This window comes from Mesitornis unicolor, unplaced genomic scaffold, assembly GCF_000695765.1.
Source record: "Mesitornis unicolor isolate BGI_N332 unplaced genomic scaffold, ASM69576v1 scaffold1417, whole genome shotgun sequence".
Classification (NCBI taxonomy): Eukaryota; Metazoa; Chordata; class Aves; order Mesitornithiformes; family Mesitornithidae; genus Mesitornis; species Mesitornis unicolor.
Window position 1 is genome coordinate 40,050 of NW_010196960.1, and position 16,751 is coordinate 56,800.

The following is a 16,751-nucleotide window of genomic DNA, read 5'->3' on the forward strand; positions in this document are numbered from 1 at the left end:
AAGCATTTTCAAGTAGGTTTTATTTTAACAATAAGTTTGGAAGCCTGCTGGAAGCAATGTGCTAAGCAGCACTTCATGGACTGCTAAGATCTCAGCTTGAATTGCTCATACAAGAGCAACATTAAAAAGAAAAGCATAGTAAATCTTCCTTTATGATTATAATCTTTTGCTCTGTTCAATTTAATTGTAATAGGGAGTAACTATTAATTATTAAGTAATTAGAGAAATGTCACTATAAACAGATTCCTGTTTCTTCTGTATCAATGTGCATGTCATACTGAGAAATTTATATTCATTCAAGCTCTGGTGATAAATGGGGAGTTCCAATGGAACTAATAGCTAACTAGAGAGTTCTGCACTTTTACTGTTGCTTGACATTTACTACAGTTGAAGGGAAGAAAGCCTGTAATAAATCAGGTTATTGTCATTTTTATCCAGTACAATTAAGATCTAATTTCATGTCTGAAGGTTTGCTATTTTGAATTTGGGATGGGGAGGAGGGCAGTCATTCCCAGTCACATTTGTGTGATTAAAAACAAGGCTTCCAAGGAATTTTAATGCCAACAAAAACCACAAGCCAATCTTTTTGTGAGGAAGGAGGGTTGCAGAGATTAGAAAGTAGCATTGTATATTCTGAAAAAGCTATCTGAAGTACTCTAGAGGAAAAAAGTGTTACAAGAGCATATTTAAGTCTTTAGAAGTATGAAGTCTTATAAATTCAAGACTGCAAGACAGCAAAATAAGAGCTAGAAAATACATTGAGAATTACATGTTAACCAAATATGTATCTTTTAAGTGCTTATGAAAGTTCACATAAAATGGGCTTGACTTTCTAATTGGTGCTAAAGTTAAATACCTAAACATAGATATGGAGTCCAATTTATTTTTCAGAGACATTGAATATCCAATGGATATTAAAAATATTAGGAGTCAAGTACAATAATGATCTGACTACCACACTTTATTCTTTATGTCACCATTTTTTGCTTAGCTTAGAGTTTGAACACATAGTTCCAGTTATTTTCAGGTAGTAAAAAACATCTCCACCTTTTTTCCTTTCACCACTCATTGCTACAGTAACAACACATTTGTCTAATATCATTATACAGTCTGTGTTCTCATTATAGCTTTGGTACAAAATATCAAAATTTGAATGTCTGATACTATGTCAAAGGTAGCAGATTTCTGCAGTACTCTAACCTTTTAAATATTCGATATTTGTATTGGCCAGCCATTTAACTTCAGTTAGACAGTTTGCCAGGAGTATAAAACAAATTTCCATGCAATCAAGTTACAGAGTAATTTAAAAGGTCAACATAATACAATATGCTGCTGACTTTCTGAAAATTGATCTACTAAAATTCCAGTGCTTTCTCTTCCTCAAGACAAAGAAACCCCTCCTATCAGCAGGTGCAAAGTGCCAGAATACGTCTACCGCCTATCCATGTTGCAATACAAATTAATTCTTGTACCACTCATCATAGCAATAAGCTAGGATTGTCAGCAGAAACCAATGAAGTTACTGTCTTTATTATGAAAATACCAAAAACATCTTTGTATCATTTACTACAGTGAGATACTCTTAACACTGTGGTTCCATGTCAATAGGAACCAAAGAGTACAAATTTGATCAGGCTCCCACTTGATGGTCATACTTCAGTCAAATCAGCACTTATGCCAGGCAGGAGATACCTGATGGCCATTAAAAGTTACAGCAGTTTGCTCAAATAGTATCTCATCTGGCATAAATCCTATCGGGAATAAGTTACCATTGCTAATTCTCTCAAACATCTTTTATCTTCCTGAATTTTTACAAGCTTCACATTTTTTTCCATCATGGTTTACCCATGATTTTTGGCAGTTTGCTGCCTCACAGAATCAAAGCCTAAGTTACAAAAACTTCAGCTTCTGGAGGTCTGTTTTCTATGTCACAAAGCCTACTCTCTTTGTCATCAAGGAAAGAAAAAAGTGTTCATTTTAGCAGGCATAAAGTAGGCTCAATTAAGTTTTTAATAAAAACAGTCAAATAAAAATAATTTTCACTTTTTTTTAATGTCCATTTCAATATTTCTGCTACTATAAAGTAATTGGAAGACCCCTTGAGAACAGAGCCAACAGGACTCCTAACACTTTCAAATCAATCTATAATTACATATTTGCTTATAATTTAAAATGCAATTTTCTAGCTGTTAAGATGATCTATGTGCAAAACATGCTTCTTAACAACACATGTAAGTGTTTGAGTAAATAATAATTCCAGTATGAAAGCACTGTTGAAGCAATATGGCTATATTAGCTGGGTGATGAGATACTGCAGAACTCTCGAGCTGTCTTAGAACATGTTCAAGAGGCAGATCATCAGGGATCTCAATTGCTGACCCCTGCCTATCGGTTTCTTTCACATCTTCTAGCTAAAATGCAGTTGACATCATGCTATTTATTTTGGAAGTGTCCTACTCTGTTTACTGCATCCTTTAATACAAGGGATGTAACAAACTACATGTGTGTCTCTGCCCACCTCAGTGACTACGCTAACCTCTAACCACATTTGCTTCTGTTCCTCTTTCTTGTGCTTGGGCTTCCATTTGGTTCTCTTCTGCTTCCCCTTTTAACCTGCTGACTACTTTGGCAATTCTTCAGGACTTGGCTTTTTAACCCGTCAATAGCCTCTCCCTGCACGTCCTCATCTGTTCACAGCCTCTATTACCACCTAGTGCTGGTACCTAACAAATCTTTATTTCCATCCTTTGGCTTGTTTTGTCCAGACTTGCATCTCCTCATGTCTCTCTGGCATTTCATCATAGAAACCCAGCTGTTTCCTCAAATAACAGAAAGATATCCGAATTAACCTGCTAACTTCTTTGGCTATTCTTCAGGACTTGGCTTTTTTAACCCTTCAATAGCCTCTCCCTGCACGTCCTCATCTGTTCACAGCCTCTATTACCACCTAGTGCTGGTACCTAACAAATCTTTATTTCCATCCTTTGGCTTGTTTTGTCCAGACTTGCATCTCCTCATGTCTCTCTGGCATTTCATCATAGAAACCCAGCTGTTTCCTCAAATAACAGAAAGATATCCGAATCTCTATATACAAATGATATATCAGAGAGAAACCTGTCTCTGCTTTTCATTGAAGCAAAACCTTTTGATTGCAAGGATTCATTGATGTTTTCTGTAGAATAATAACCAAACAAAACCAATCTCAAACAATTAGTTTAAATTTAATACAGCCCCTATGATTAGTGCATTTAAAAGAATAATTAAGAAATTAAAGATAAGCAACCAATATAGGTTACAAACTGAAACAAATTCTCAATGTATGGGACTCCGCAAAAGTCTGAGAAAGGGGCAATCCAGGATTCCAAAGTGGAGCCTTATTTTATTTAATAAATGTTAAAGAATAGGACTGGCAGTGCAGCAACTGCACATGGCAAAAAACTATTTGCAATAGTCCAGAAGAGAGACCAACTGAGGAAGTTCAAAGGCACCTAGTGATGTAGCAGGATGACAAATATAAAGCGCAGTTGAGAACCACGGATTTTTTACTTCAGAAGAAAGAGGTATATACCACTGTGGCTGGAACACGACTAACCAGTGTTCAACAGCTATTGAGAGAAAAAAACTGTATTTCAGTATTTCTAAGGAGTAAAATAGAAATTAACAGCTCACTGGCTATGACAGCACTATAATACACATATGATCTCCTTGAACGTCACTCTGTGTTGAGGTCTAATCACCTTCTCTCGAGAAAGACACACTTAGTGGGGCTTTATGTCCTCTGGATGGAAAGTCAGACCTTCAACAGATTTGGTTCAGATGACTTTGAAGGTAACGGTGTACTTTCAGTAGAAAAACTATTCTCTCATGCATTTTATCTACTGCTTACTACCATTAAGCCTGAGATTTCTAAAACTTTCACAATACACTAACAATAGGTCTGTAACTAAAAATCAATAACCATTTTCAAGTCATTTTAATGATCAGGCATAAATATTGCAATAAAGGGAATTAGGGGATTGAACTCCTTTAAACTGCTCTAATGCATATTTGATTGCCTTTAACAGGAGTTGAAAGAAAAGATGGATGAGCTCCTGCCACTGATCCCAGTGCTGGAACAATACAAAACCGATGCCAAATTAATCACCCAGTTCAAGGAGGAAATTAGGAATCTGTCCGCTGTCCTCACTGGGATTCAGGAAGAAATTGGTGCTTATGACTATGACGAACTACACCAGCGCGTACTCAGTTTAGAGACCAGGCTTCGAGACTGTATGAAGAAGCTCAGTAAGTTTACAATTTCATGGCAAATTTGGTCCCCTAGCTGTATATTTTTAGTTGTCTATAGGAAGACAAAGTTTTCCTTTTTCTTGTTTCATGAAAGACTGTATTATATTCTGATCTGTGCTGCCTTAATAAAAGTAAAGAGTAACCCAACCTAAGGTGAGTCATATAATTTTAAGTTCACAACAGTGTATCTTATATATTGATCTGCCCTACTGTATACAGAAGGAATTAAGGTGGAAAATTATAACAGACAGCAACTTTAAAATCTACCATTTACAACTGGTTGGAGAGATACAAATATTCTTTCAAAAAAACTCAGACAGGCATTGCTACTTGGGTTATGTTGAGGATGTCAGTGTGAAAAAAAATTTAGTGTGAAGTAGACGGGAATCAGTTTTGAGATGTCCACATCATAGCCTGGCATCTTACTTTGACACCCAAGAGGCCGTTCTGACTGTACTGTCTTTAGACCTGTAATATTAACGTTAAGAGGTATGTGTCATTCTCCAATTTGCAATAAAACTTATTTAAGCATTACAGCTAATTTAAGGGATCAAAGCATGATTTTTGTAGGAAGCACAGCAACAATCCATTGTGAGCACCACACTGGGTTTACGTCAGGCAGCCTCCATCCTGGTTGCTCACACACTGGCTTCAGTTAGAAAAAGTCAAATGTGTGGCATCTCAAAATCAGCTCTAGTTCAGTATCAGCTACAAGAACTAAAAGCCTGAAGTGTCAAGCGTCAGGCTTAACTTCCACTGCCCAAAGAGGGATTATTAGTACCTACCTTCTTCACAACTGCAATGCACCCTCTCCACTCCCCAACCTACCCATGCATTCTGAGCCTTCTGAATGGATCACTGTTGCCACCTGGATTGCTACAGCAAACAGTCCAGCCCCTCTATGAGAAATGAACACTTTATAAGTCAACATTGAACATTAAAATGCTAGAAACTCCAAGTTTCAGTCCTGTGATCAGTATCTCAGTTATCAAGTGTGGAATATTTACTTTTAAATGCCACACGTGACATGAAATAAGTTGTTGACTTGATAAGCAGTGCCTCTTTATTTTTGTGAGGCAATGGAATGGGAAAAATCTAGGTTAGGTTAGCCTCTTAAATTATTTATTTTCAGTTTCTTCATTTTACACTAGAAATAAGACTGCGATGATGGGCTAAAGTACATGAAAGACTTCTTCAAACAGAAATCTCTTATGATCCTATTTTCCCCTCAGTACACACACATAATAGCACATTACTGCATTGACAGGAGGCAGCCAGGAGAAAATGGCTGCATTGCAAAGCCGCAGCAAGCTGGAAGATTCATATAAATAGACGATATTTTCTGATAGTGTTCCAGTAAGTTTATTAGATACCAAAAAGATCATCAACTTTAATGAGTGTCTTGTCTTTTTCCTTTTACAGCATATTCTTGTAACATTGATTAGTGAAGTGACCACAGTATAAGATACATTTTATATATCAGAATGACGAGGTGTATTCACGGGGGTTATTTCCCTATTTTTCATGCACATTTCGCCTGCTATCTGTCCTGAATTTCTGCAACACATACTATTTCTTTTGGTGTGCTAATGTAAAAAAAAACCAAAACCAACTATTAAAATTATGTATATTAAAAATAGACATTTTTGGTATGAAATAGATTATTAAGGACATTCATTATTAAAAGGTGTTTGGCCTTCTAATAAGTCTAATACAGACTTATTCATCCTTATTGGCATTATTTCCTGGTCTTAGATGCTTAAATGACTTTTACGCTTCCCTATTAATGGACCAGCTGTATTTCTGGCCTATCACCATATGCCTTTTAAAGTAAAATCTGCTTGAGTTAGGCTTACTATGAGTTACTCCTGAAAACTAGTACTGTGTGGTCAGGTCAGCAAGCATAAACGTAAAACATCTTTCATGCCTATACCTTCTCCCCAGCCACACTCACCACACTGGAGATGATCCAGCTGTGACTGTCCATGCCCATCTGACAGCCAGAAGCCTATGGCGGCAGAAGGCAGAATGGCCCCAATGTGCCACAGGATTTGGCTTGAATCTTCACAGATTTTGTTGCATTTCACAATATAATTATCCAGCCACCATGTGCAATAGCTATTTTCCATTCCTCTCCCTAGCAGGTGGTTTTCAGCACTATAATGCATTATTTATATTGTCCTGGCCACTTAAAAGGGATCTTCCATCTGCACTGGTAACACTTTCAACACCCATTAACACACAGTAAGCAGTAGTCTTGCTGTCACTGAGGTTTAATGCTTACCACAGCAGTTGTGATGACTGAAACTTGGGCCTCCTCTTTGGAATAAGAGCAAATTCAGGTTAAAGCTGCTGAGAAACTTGTCCACAAAACTTTAAAAGAGTGCATGCAATTAAACATGTAGGAATAGAGTGCATATGATTGTACACACCGCAAATTCATGTATACTTATGCACGTATGGGTCCTTTGCTGGGAGTATGTAAGGCATGTGCATTTATAAAAGAATGCAGATTGCACACTATGCTTAGGACCTTCCTATTCTTATCATAATGTGTTTATGAAATTGGGAAAAAAATATATTGGTAGCATTCATAGAAGCCAATATGCTGCCAAATGTTGCTTATGAAATATGAAGAAATAATTACAGTAGATGCACATTGGATTTGTTTGTAGATACATCTGATTATAATGTAGAATCTAAACAGTATTTTACAGTAACACTTTTGGTTAGAAATTCAAAAATAGAATATTCTATATATCCAAAGAAGTGCTGTTACATCAGTGGAAGAAGAGGTATTGGTGCAGGCACAAGATTACTTTATTGAGTGGTACTTGTACTTCCAAAGCATCCTTCCCTTTGGGATTTAAACAACTTTACAAATATCATTTAGTACAAAACTGTGCAATAGAGATATATATCATTATTTCCATTTTGTAGATGAAAGAACAAGCAGCCCAGGAGGGAAAATTACTTTCCCAAAGATTACATGGCAAGTCATTGCACCACATGCAAAAAAATCCAGAGGCTTTCTCTCAGCAAGCTCTACTAACCAGACTATAGTGCTTGCTGGACTAGTATTATGCAGGACAACTGACATAAACCCATTAAGAAAGAACTAACTCTTCCTTCCCTCACATTACAATGTTATGACAGATTTGGCCATAAGCAGAAAAGTACAAGTAGTAAAGCACTTGGAAGTCATTTGTGCAACCACTTAAAAAAATACTCCCTGCATTTTCCCCTATTTATTACCTATAATAAATAAAATAATGATGCTTATGAACACTTCAAGAGAATGTTTTGATTTTATTTCCCTTGTAAGTCCTTCTATAAATCATACACTCACTTGTTACATATAGCAGCTACCAATACTCATTTGCATCACAGAGACTGGGACTATCAGCTGCCTACTCCTAGCTATCTTCAAAACAGCTGCTGTCCAGTTGGTCCATCACAACCTTCTGGTATTTGCTCACTTTGGAGCAGCTTTACAGATGCTTTCTGCCCCACAGACTTTCCCAGCCCCCAGGGGGAGTACATCTACTTTCTTTTTTAATGGTCACTTTGTGCTCAACTTCTTCCTTAATATAAATAAATACAGGAAATCACAGACAGATTTACTGTAGTTCACAGGACAAAACTGTTACAAGAGATGAATCAAGGCATAAATGCCCAGATTGTGCATGATATGATGTTACTTGTAAGTTCAGTTTAGGATGGATAAACATTCAGAGGCTAGATTTTCCAAATACTACAATCAGTTGTAGTTGGGATTTTCTAATATAGGCAGCTGATTCTTTCAAAGTCAAGGGAAAAAGACAGTGCTTCTAAAAATTCCACTTTTTCTGTGTAACCCCAGCTGAACCTGATGGTGGAAAAAAATGCCTAGAAATACAACTTTTTTTCTGTTTTTTTAGTGTTCTTGAACTTCCTGACATCTGCTAGTATGGAGATGTATCTGATCTATCTTCTCACTAGCATCTGGTCCTTCTCCAGTCAGGGAATTAAGCAGAGGTTTACTATAAACCAAAAGTTTTCAACTAGTAAAAAAAAAGCTTTCCTGCCATCACAAGAGCTATTTCCACGTTCTCCTATATTCCATTCTGCCAGAACAAAAAAAAGAATAAAAAAAAAGAGAACTAAAAAAAAAAAGAGGTGGTTTTGGTTGATTTTTTAAAAAAGCGTAGGCCAGTTTTAATTCTCAGCCACCTCATAGCTATGGAAAATTCATAGCCCAGAAGTGTTTCCCATTTCACATGACATTTGTCTGTGTTCTGCTTCTCTACATGCAAAATGAGCTAAAGTCTCAACTGGAAACTAATTGGAATTCTTTTAACTCCTAGGACTTGCCCTGCCACAAAATTGTTAAGTGATCCTGCCTTTCATAGAGTCATAGGAAGGTTTGGGTTGGAAGTGACCTTAAAGATCATCCAGTTCCAACCCTGCTGCCATGAGCAGGGACACTTCCCATCAGACCAGGTTGATCAAAGCCCCATCCAACCTAACTTTGAACACTTACAGAGAGGAGGCATCCACAACTTCCCTGGGCAACCTGTGCCAGTGTCTCACCACCCTCACAGTAAAGAATTTCTTCCTAATATCTAGTTCAAATCTACCCTCTTCCAGTTTAAAACCATTACCCCTCATCCTATCACTACACTCTCTTCCCAAGAGTCCCTTCCCATCTTTCCTGAATGCCCCCTTTAAGTACTGGAAGGCTGCCATAAGATGTCCCCAGAGCCTTCTCTTCTCCAGGTTGAACAACCCCAACTCTCTCAGCCTGTCTTCATAGGTGAGATGCTCAAGCCCCTGATTATGAGTGTATTAGTAACACCATTCCTTAGCAAGAAACCTCAGCATGCAAGATCAATTTTAATATAGCCACATGAACATTTATAAGCTTCATTCTGCAGCTAAGAATATAGGCTGGGATTAGATCAGCACCTTTTACACTTAAGTAGACATGAAGAAGCTGTTTCCAATTCTGGTGAAGGAGTGAGGAAAAATTCTTGCACTGAATGCAAAGTTGGAAGTGCTCACAGCCACACAGAAAAATCACCTTGCCTCGTCAGTGAACTGTTAAACATTATATTGAGCTTTACTTTTAAAAGAGATGTCATTCGTTTAACTTTGGTATCAAATGCAAGATCAGGCTTGGGCAAGTTATAAGTGAATTATCTTCATGAAGTCAATATTGCTAATTATTTCAGTGTTAAACAGATTGATCAACTGCATATTGTAGTAACATCATGAAAATGCTGTGATATTAAGCTGAAATAAATTATTAAATTGTATTAGTAAGTCAGTAATACTTTAGCAGAGACAGCACACTTGCTACTTTATAATAAACAAAACAAATTATCCCAATTCTGTCATTCTTATAGGTCTGCTATAAAGAATAGGTAGACACACTTGAAGGTAGGGCTCCAAAAGACAGAACTGGAGAAAGCAACGATACCTTTCTCTTGAAGAATAAGAAATAAGTTTTACTGTTTTCTTAATTGCATTCACTTGATTCTCTTAACTTCCAAATATTGGAAGCAATACTGCATTACAGGACCGTCTGAAAGTTGACAGAATAAAGTGTGAACTGAATTTCAGAGGGAGTTCAATGAGAAGGGGAGGACAATTTGGCCTCAATTACTTTTTCCTAGTCTCACATTTCCCTGCATCATCAGTCAGCAATAGGTTCACTGCATTCACAGGACCAGTATTTAGCAAACCAGTTGATTTGCGCAATACTTTGGACAGGTTACTTCTACAAAAGTTACTTGTGCAGCCTTAAACAGCTCAAAGCAGCATGAGCTGATTTATCAAGCTGACCATTCAGCCAAAACTTGCTTTGGGGCCTTGCCCTCTTCTTCCAAGCAGTGCTTTCTGAACTGAGCGGACTGGTAAGGGGTTCCAGTCTGCATGTGTCTGGAAGCAATGGTTTGCATTCTGACTGCTCAAAAGAAGGGAGAGATGCCACCCATGTACTTGAGCCTGAACATTTTTCAAGTTAACAAAGAGTGAGATTTTGAAACAATCTTCAGTTAGAGTAAGGGTGAGTGCAAACAATATTTCCCCATTTTTTAAATGATGTTAATAATTTCATGCAAAGGCTGTGTGCAGTAGCAGTGTACTAAACTTACATGACTAGAATTTGGGTGGAAACTTCATATATTGAGCTCCTGTCCCTAAGGATCTGCCAGCTGTAAGGAGGCTGTAGTGACAAGACAGAAGTGGGCACTGACAGCTCTGCTGTTTCCTTCTTACTGCCCATGCCATCAGCAAGCAGGCCAACAGACCTCAGGTACTGCTGAGGTTTACAGCAGAAACCTGCTGATGGGATTATCAGTTATCACTACAGTGGGAATGGCTTGCCATATGTGGAAAAAAATACTTTTAGTATTGCTCCTTAGTTTTAAATACCAGTTCCATCAAGTTATATCTCAAATAGGTAGATTTATGGGTTTCTGTTTAATGAACGAGGAAAAGAAAACATGAGCCATACTATAGGGCAGGAGAAAAAAAATAAATCCTCATGCCTCTTACAAGATGCTCTGTTTTGTTATGCTGAAAAAAGCAGCTTTGTCACTTTTTCAGTCAGCTGCTCCTCAGCTATATAGCAACTCTCCTAACAGTCTTCCTTTCTTGATCGCTACATGCTATCTGGAAATAAAAGTTTAATCACATAAATATACCCTGACTCAAAGTGCCTGTCATTTAGTGGCTGAAGTACAATGTCATCTCATTTTTCACATTAAACAGTATCTCAATAAATTTTGAAATATCATTCTCTAAAAGCTTCTGACTACCAGATGGGGAGGAGGAAAGCGGCTTGGTTCATATATTTTAAACCAAATCAAGGCTGAAGAGATTTATTAATTATTAACAGCATGTAATTATCTGGCAATCAGTGAACTATACATCCAGGATCAATACAAGCAATACAACAGAGGAACCGCAGTACCACACTTAAGAAATGTTATGGCAATAAACCAACGCATTCCTGAACACCCTTCTCTAGCTAGAATCAGAACGCTCAGGTCGCACATGGCACACCACACACACAAACACCCCGGGAGAGACATGCTCACACCCCACACAGCAGCCGACAGTTTTGCAAACTCAACTCCCACTGTGCACGCTCCCACACCTACCCCAACACGTGGCGTCACCCAGGCCAGGTGCGAAAGGTGGGCTCTGTGAGTGCCCCCACATCTCTGCCATGGGCTCTTCTTTAAGTTTTGTCTATTCAGAAGCAAAATTACACAGCTCGTTTTTGATTCCACATTTTGCTACCAGGGTATTTCTCTAAATAGAAGAAACAGTGATTCAGAATTGCAAATTCTTTGCTTATGTCTTCCTAATAATTTCTATACTGTGTTTTAAAGGCATCAATTAGTACAGCCTTTAACACATACGTTCATTGTATTTTAATTATCTTAACTACAAATTCAGGAGTACTAAATTTTTCCTGATTTCTTTCTACTCCTTAGGTTTGTGTACCTCATGCCCATTTCTGAGGCTACTGACTAACATTCCACCTAAAAAAATAAAAGCCTTCACCTTGATAGGATATAATCCTCTATTTTCCAAACCAGCAGCAGTTCGTTGCTGTAGAAAAACAGCACTCAGCACACAGAACTAGCAGCCTACAAAAAATTCCAGAATAAAAAATTATGTGCCATGATAACCAACTGTAGAAAACCTATAAAATGGGAAATTCCAAAATATCTTCAAAAGATTTTAAGATTGACTCAGAAAATAGACGCAGCCTCTCCTGCTCATTGAGGTCTCAGCATGTACTCAGTTATCTTCATTTCCATTACACGCCACTTCCCTGGCTGCGAACAAAATCCCTGCGAGCAGCCCCTGAGTTGTCACCGCAGCATTAACCCCCTTCTAATTGACTGAAACAGCCTTGCACAACACGTTCCTTGCCAGTTACAGAAAGCAGAAAATCTAGGCTTGATGTGACCTTCTCTTGTGAACTGATAAGTTCACTCTCAACACCAGATACAGTTTGTTTTCGACATTTCCTAGATAGATAAGGCTATACAGTATAGCACAACCATGTATCATGGAGAAGCACTTATATTTAAATTAAAAAAATAAATTAAATGTGTCACATCTTTTTACACTCTTATGGAACATCTTTTCTTCAAAAACATGCTATTTCACCTAATCACCTACACATCACTGTGTTATATTAAACCTCTAGGTAAACATATGAATTCCACCAGGGTCTTGCTGCTAAGAGGTATGTTATTAATGTCCCCTAAAGTATAGATTTTTTGGATTGTTAGGAAGGTCAGCATCCAAGATGATATCGACTCTCATTATTTCCTCCCAGACAGTCTAATGAGAGAGAGCCTAATGAATTAAAAGCCAACTGATACAGCCAAGGTAGCTGAATAATTCTCATATTCACTTTCCTTTCTTCACACAGGCCCTTGGTACTGGGACAGCTGTGTGTGTCACCACAGGGCAGTCAGACAGGGGCATTTGCATACAGCTATACGTTTTATATACAAGCCCATTTTTTCCTGTCTGCCCTTAACCTCCTTGTTACCCTGCTCAATGGAAAACTGAAACATCCATCAGTCCTAGCCTTGCACTGAACTTTCTGAAGGCAAAAGTGTGGGGTGGTTATGTCTTCATTTCATTTATAGTCAATTGTTATTCCCTTCAGTTTAGAAGACTTTCCTTCCTTCACACAGGCCCTTGGTACTGGAAAAGCTGTGTGTGTGTTACGACAGGGCAGTCAGACAGGGGCATTTGCATACAGCTATACGTTTTGTATACAAGCCCATTTTTTCCTGTCTGCCCTTAACCTCCTTGTTACCCTGCTCAATGGAAAACTGAAACATCCATCAGTCCTAGCCTTGCACTGAACTTTCTGAAGGCAAAAGTGTGGGGTGGTTATGTCTTCATTTCATTTATAGTCAATTGTTATTCCCTTCAGTTTAGAAGATATTTTACCAGGTTGTATTTTTATTTATGCCTAGAAAATGTAACTGTGCTTAAAAATATATAGAAATTAAAATATACACATATAAATTTTTGTGTATCTTTACGTCTTTATATTACTGCTCGATATGGAAAAGTTCATACGGTGAAGATTATGATCCATCTTCAACATAAGCCTGAATCCCCTGGAGCCACTACTTAGTTTAGAGCAATTGGCCGTGTGCTCTGACTGATATCAAGGAGAGCTGTGTAATTATTTGCATTAATGCATTTGTTTTTCTGATTTCAGCATGTGGCAAATTGATGAAAATTACAGGCCCCATTACAGTCAAGATATCCGGAACCCGATTTGGAGCCTGGATGACAGATCCATTAGCATCAGAGAAAAATAATCGAGTATGTCAAGGCACTGAATATCTTTGTGTCCTGGAGTTTTACTTGCATTTTTTTCATCTTTAAAAAGATATTTTCCCCCTAGTAGGTTACACTCTCAAGCATGATTCTTCTACTTCCATCATGTTCACTGTTAAACATCTTCAGAGAAAAAGCAACAGTGTTTGTGCAAAAATATCCAACAACAAAAGTTAGCTAAGGACCTTTGGTGCCATTTTCTTCAGCTGTTTCAAGGATGACATACACCTATCTGAACCAACTACACCATTGCTTTCTTCCTACCATATTTATTTCAGCTGGGGTCCTTAAGACTCCAAGTAATATAACACAAACATCAACACTTTTACCCAAGAGCATAACCCATAATGCAGCACAGTCAAAATTTGCAGCATTAGGCCCCACATGAGCTGTATTCAGATCATTTGCTGCCTCAGACCCAAGTTATGTTACTGTTTGGATCTGCAATAGCATCTCAAATTAGTCACAGCTTTAAGGAGGTGCTTCCTCCATCAAAGAGCTTTTGAAGTCCAAGCAATAGGTTTCATTTGTATGAGACCCAAAGGTTAATGTTTTGAATACGGGTAAAACCTAAGGTAACAGAAAAGACAACGTACAAATGGTAATAACTAAAGATCTGCGTGGAGCTCTCCCCTGCCTGCTGTGTCTGTGCAGGTTTACTGCTGACTCCAGGAATCTCAGTCACCTTTAGGAGAGCAAACTCTGCTCAGCCTCATCTTGTCCTCAGGAAGTTTCTTTTGCCACCTCAGAGCAGCAGTGGCTGCTCCAGAACCATCTCGTCTCTGCCAGCACCTGCTCCCCACTGCGGCCCCCTCCCCAGGCAGGAGGGGACCCCAAGTTCCCCTCACTGCCACCCTCTTAAATCAATGCAGTCTAGAACAAACCATATCCCTCACAGCATCTCAACTGATAGGAAGATGGGGAGCTGAACTGGCATTTATAAAAATATTTTGTTAATGGCAGTTTTGAAATTGGCACCAAAAAGATCTCCTGAAATTATTCTGTTTCTTAAAAAGTATTGATTCGGGGCAAAAATGGTACCTAATTCTCACTGGTATCATTGCTATTTTATGTGGTTTCTTTACTAAGAATACACTCTTTTTCACTGATTAGAGGTTCAACTGAAGAAAAATCAACTAAGTTTATTCCTAAGCATAAATCCAAGCTTAGCTTGCATTCCATTTGCCATCCCTCCATTTGATTATTGGAAATATCTTTAAGCAAGCTTCACATAGCAGAGACACAAAACACTGAATAATCCAAAATTAAATTTCTCTGAAAATGCACAGTGTAGTTAGTAACAGTCTTCTTGAGAGTTCACCTGTATAGGTAAGTTTTGATTCAGAAATTCAAGAGCTCCTTATGCTTTTGTAACAGGAATGTGGACAATATTGTACACTGATAGCCTGCTGCATGCCTAAAGCCTTTTTTCCTTCTTTTTCTGCAATGTATCTATCATGCCATATCATGATCATGTACCACAGATTGTGTTCCAGGTGTTTACTCCCAATCTTTGTTTTCTTTCCAGGTCTGGTACATGGATAGTTACACTAACAATAAAATTGTCCGTGAATATAAATCGATTGCAGATTTTGTCAGTGGGGCTGAATCAAGGACATACAACCTTCCATTCAAATGGGCAGGAACCAACCATGTTGTCTACAATGGCTCCCTCTATTTCAACAAGTATCAGAGCAACATCATCATCAAATACAGCTTTGACACTGGGCGGGTGCTTGCACAGCGTAGCCTTGAGTACGCTGGCTTTCACAATGTGTACCCTTACACCTGGGGTGGCTTTTCTGATATTGACCTGATGGCAGATGAAATTGGGCTATGGGCTGTGTATGCCACCAACCAGAATGCAGGCAACATTGTCATCAGCCAGCTAAACCAGGATACACTGGAGGTGCTGAAGAGCTGGAGCACAGGCTACCCAAAGAGGAGTGCTGGAGAATCCTTCATGATCTGTGGCACCTTGTATGTTACTAACTCTCACTTAACAGGAGCCAAGGTCTACTATTCTTATTCCACAAAAACCTCCACTTACGAGTATACAGACATTCCTTTCCATAATCAGTATTTTCATATATCCATGCTTGACTACAATGCAAGAGATAGAGCTCTCTATGCCTGGAATAACGGACATCAGGTCCTGTTTAACGTCACCCTTTTCCACGTCATCAAAACTGAAGATGACACATAATTTTCTTTCCCTTTTCCTCACGTCCTTCCCTTGAAGCATTGTCATTTGTGATAAACTCTAAAAGCATCCATCTCTCAGTTCCTTTTAATTTACATTTCTTTTTTTTTTTCATTACTGAAAAGCAACATTTTCTACCATATAACGCATTTCAAATACGGCTGAGCCTGTCAAAAGTGACCTGTTGGATATAAAAGCATCTTAACTCATGATTCTACAAGGTCTGTCAAGACCTTGTCTTGAAAAGCACTAAAGAGGATTTAAGTGACTAAAGAGAGTTTTAAAAAGATTATGATCTGCCTTATTTTAGAGTCAGAGACTAATGGTGGCTTAAATGCATGAATGTCTTTTTTTACCTCATTTTTGTTTTTAATCTATTGCTCAACTTCAGGAAATATTTTGGTAGTGTCAGACACATATTGCACATTGTATTTTTTATTAATTTCAAAAGACAGATTTAGGAATTTAATTTCCTTGGACATGGAGTATGATTCATTTTGCCATCACCCAATTTCAGATGTGGTGCTGTACAGTATGTTTTTAAATCTCTTGCAAACATTTTATCGACAGTATGTATTTCTACCATTGTAACCACCATTGTGCAATTGTATCTCTTCACTTATGTGAAAGTAAACTAAGTACTATTTTTTATAAAATATATTGAAGCTTAATTGCAGTTCTGGCTATGGGTCAATGGAAAGTGGTAAAAAGTCTGAGAAAAGGTTGTTATTTCTGAGAAAGTCCAATAGTTTCTCAGGTGCATGATCCCTATTCCCAGCTTTGCTCAATAGACCCCTTCTTATTCACTTTTGGTGCTTACTGGCAAATGTGCAACTCTGAAGCCTCATACCAGTCCCAGCTTTACAATTTTTTGCCCTGCCCAATTTTT

At 38.1% G+C, this 16,751-nt stretch overlaps 1 protein-coding gene across 1 annotated transcript in view; it reads left to right on the forward strand.

Annotated features, from left to right (window-relative positions):
* Positions 1–16,538, forward strand: part of OLFM3 (olfactomedin 3) — a 24,000-nt gene extending 7,462 nt beyond the window's left edge. Inside the window, exons 4-6 of the mRNA XM_010188636.1 lie at positions 4,060–4,284; positions 13,538–13,644; positions 15,188–16,538. Coding sequence (XP_010186938.1) covers positions 4,060–4,284; positions 13,538–13,644; positions 15,188–15,865 — 1,010 coding nt within the window. The 3' untranslated portion in view covers positions 15,866–16,538. The remainder of the gene's footprint in view (positions 1–4,059; positions 4,285–13,537; positions 13,645–15,187) is intronic.
* The last annotated feature ends 213 nt before the right edge of the window (positions 16,539–16,751 follow it).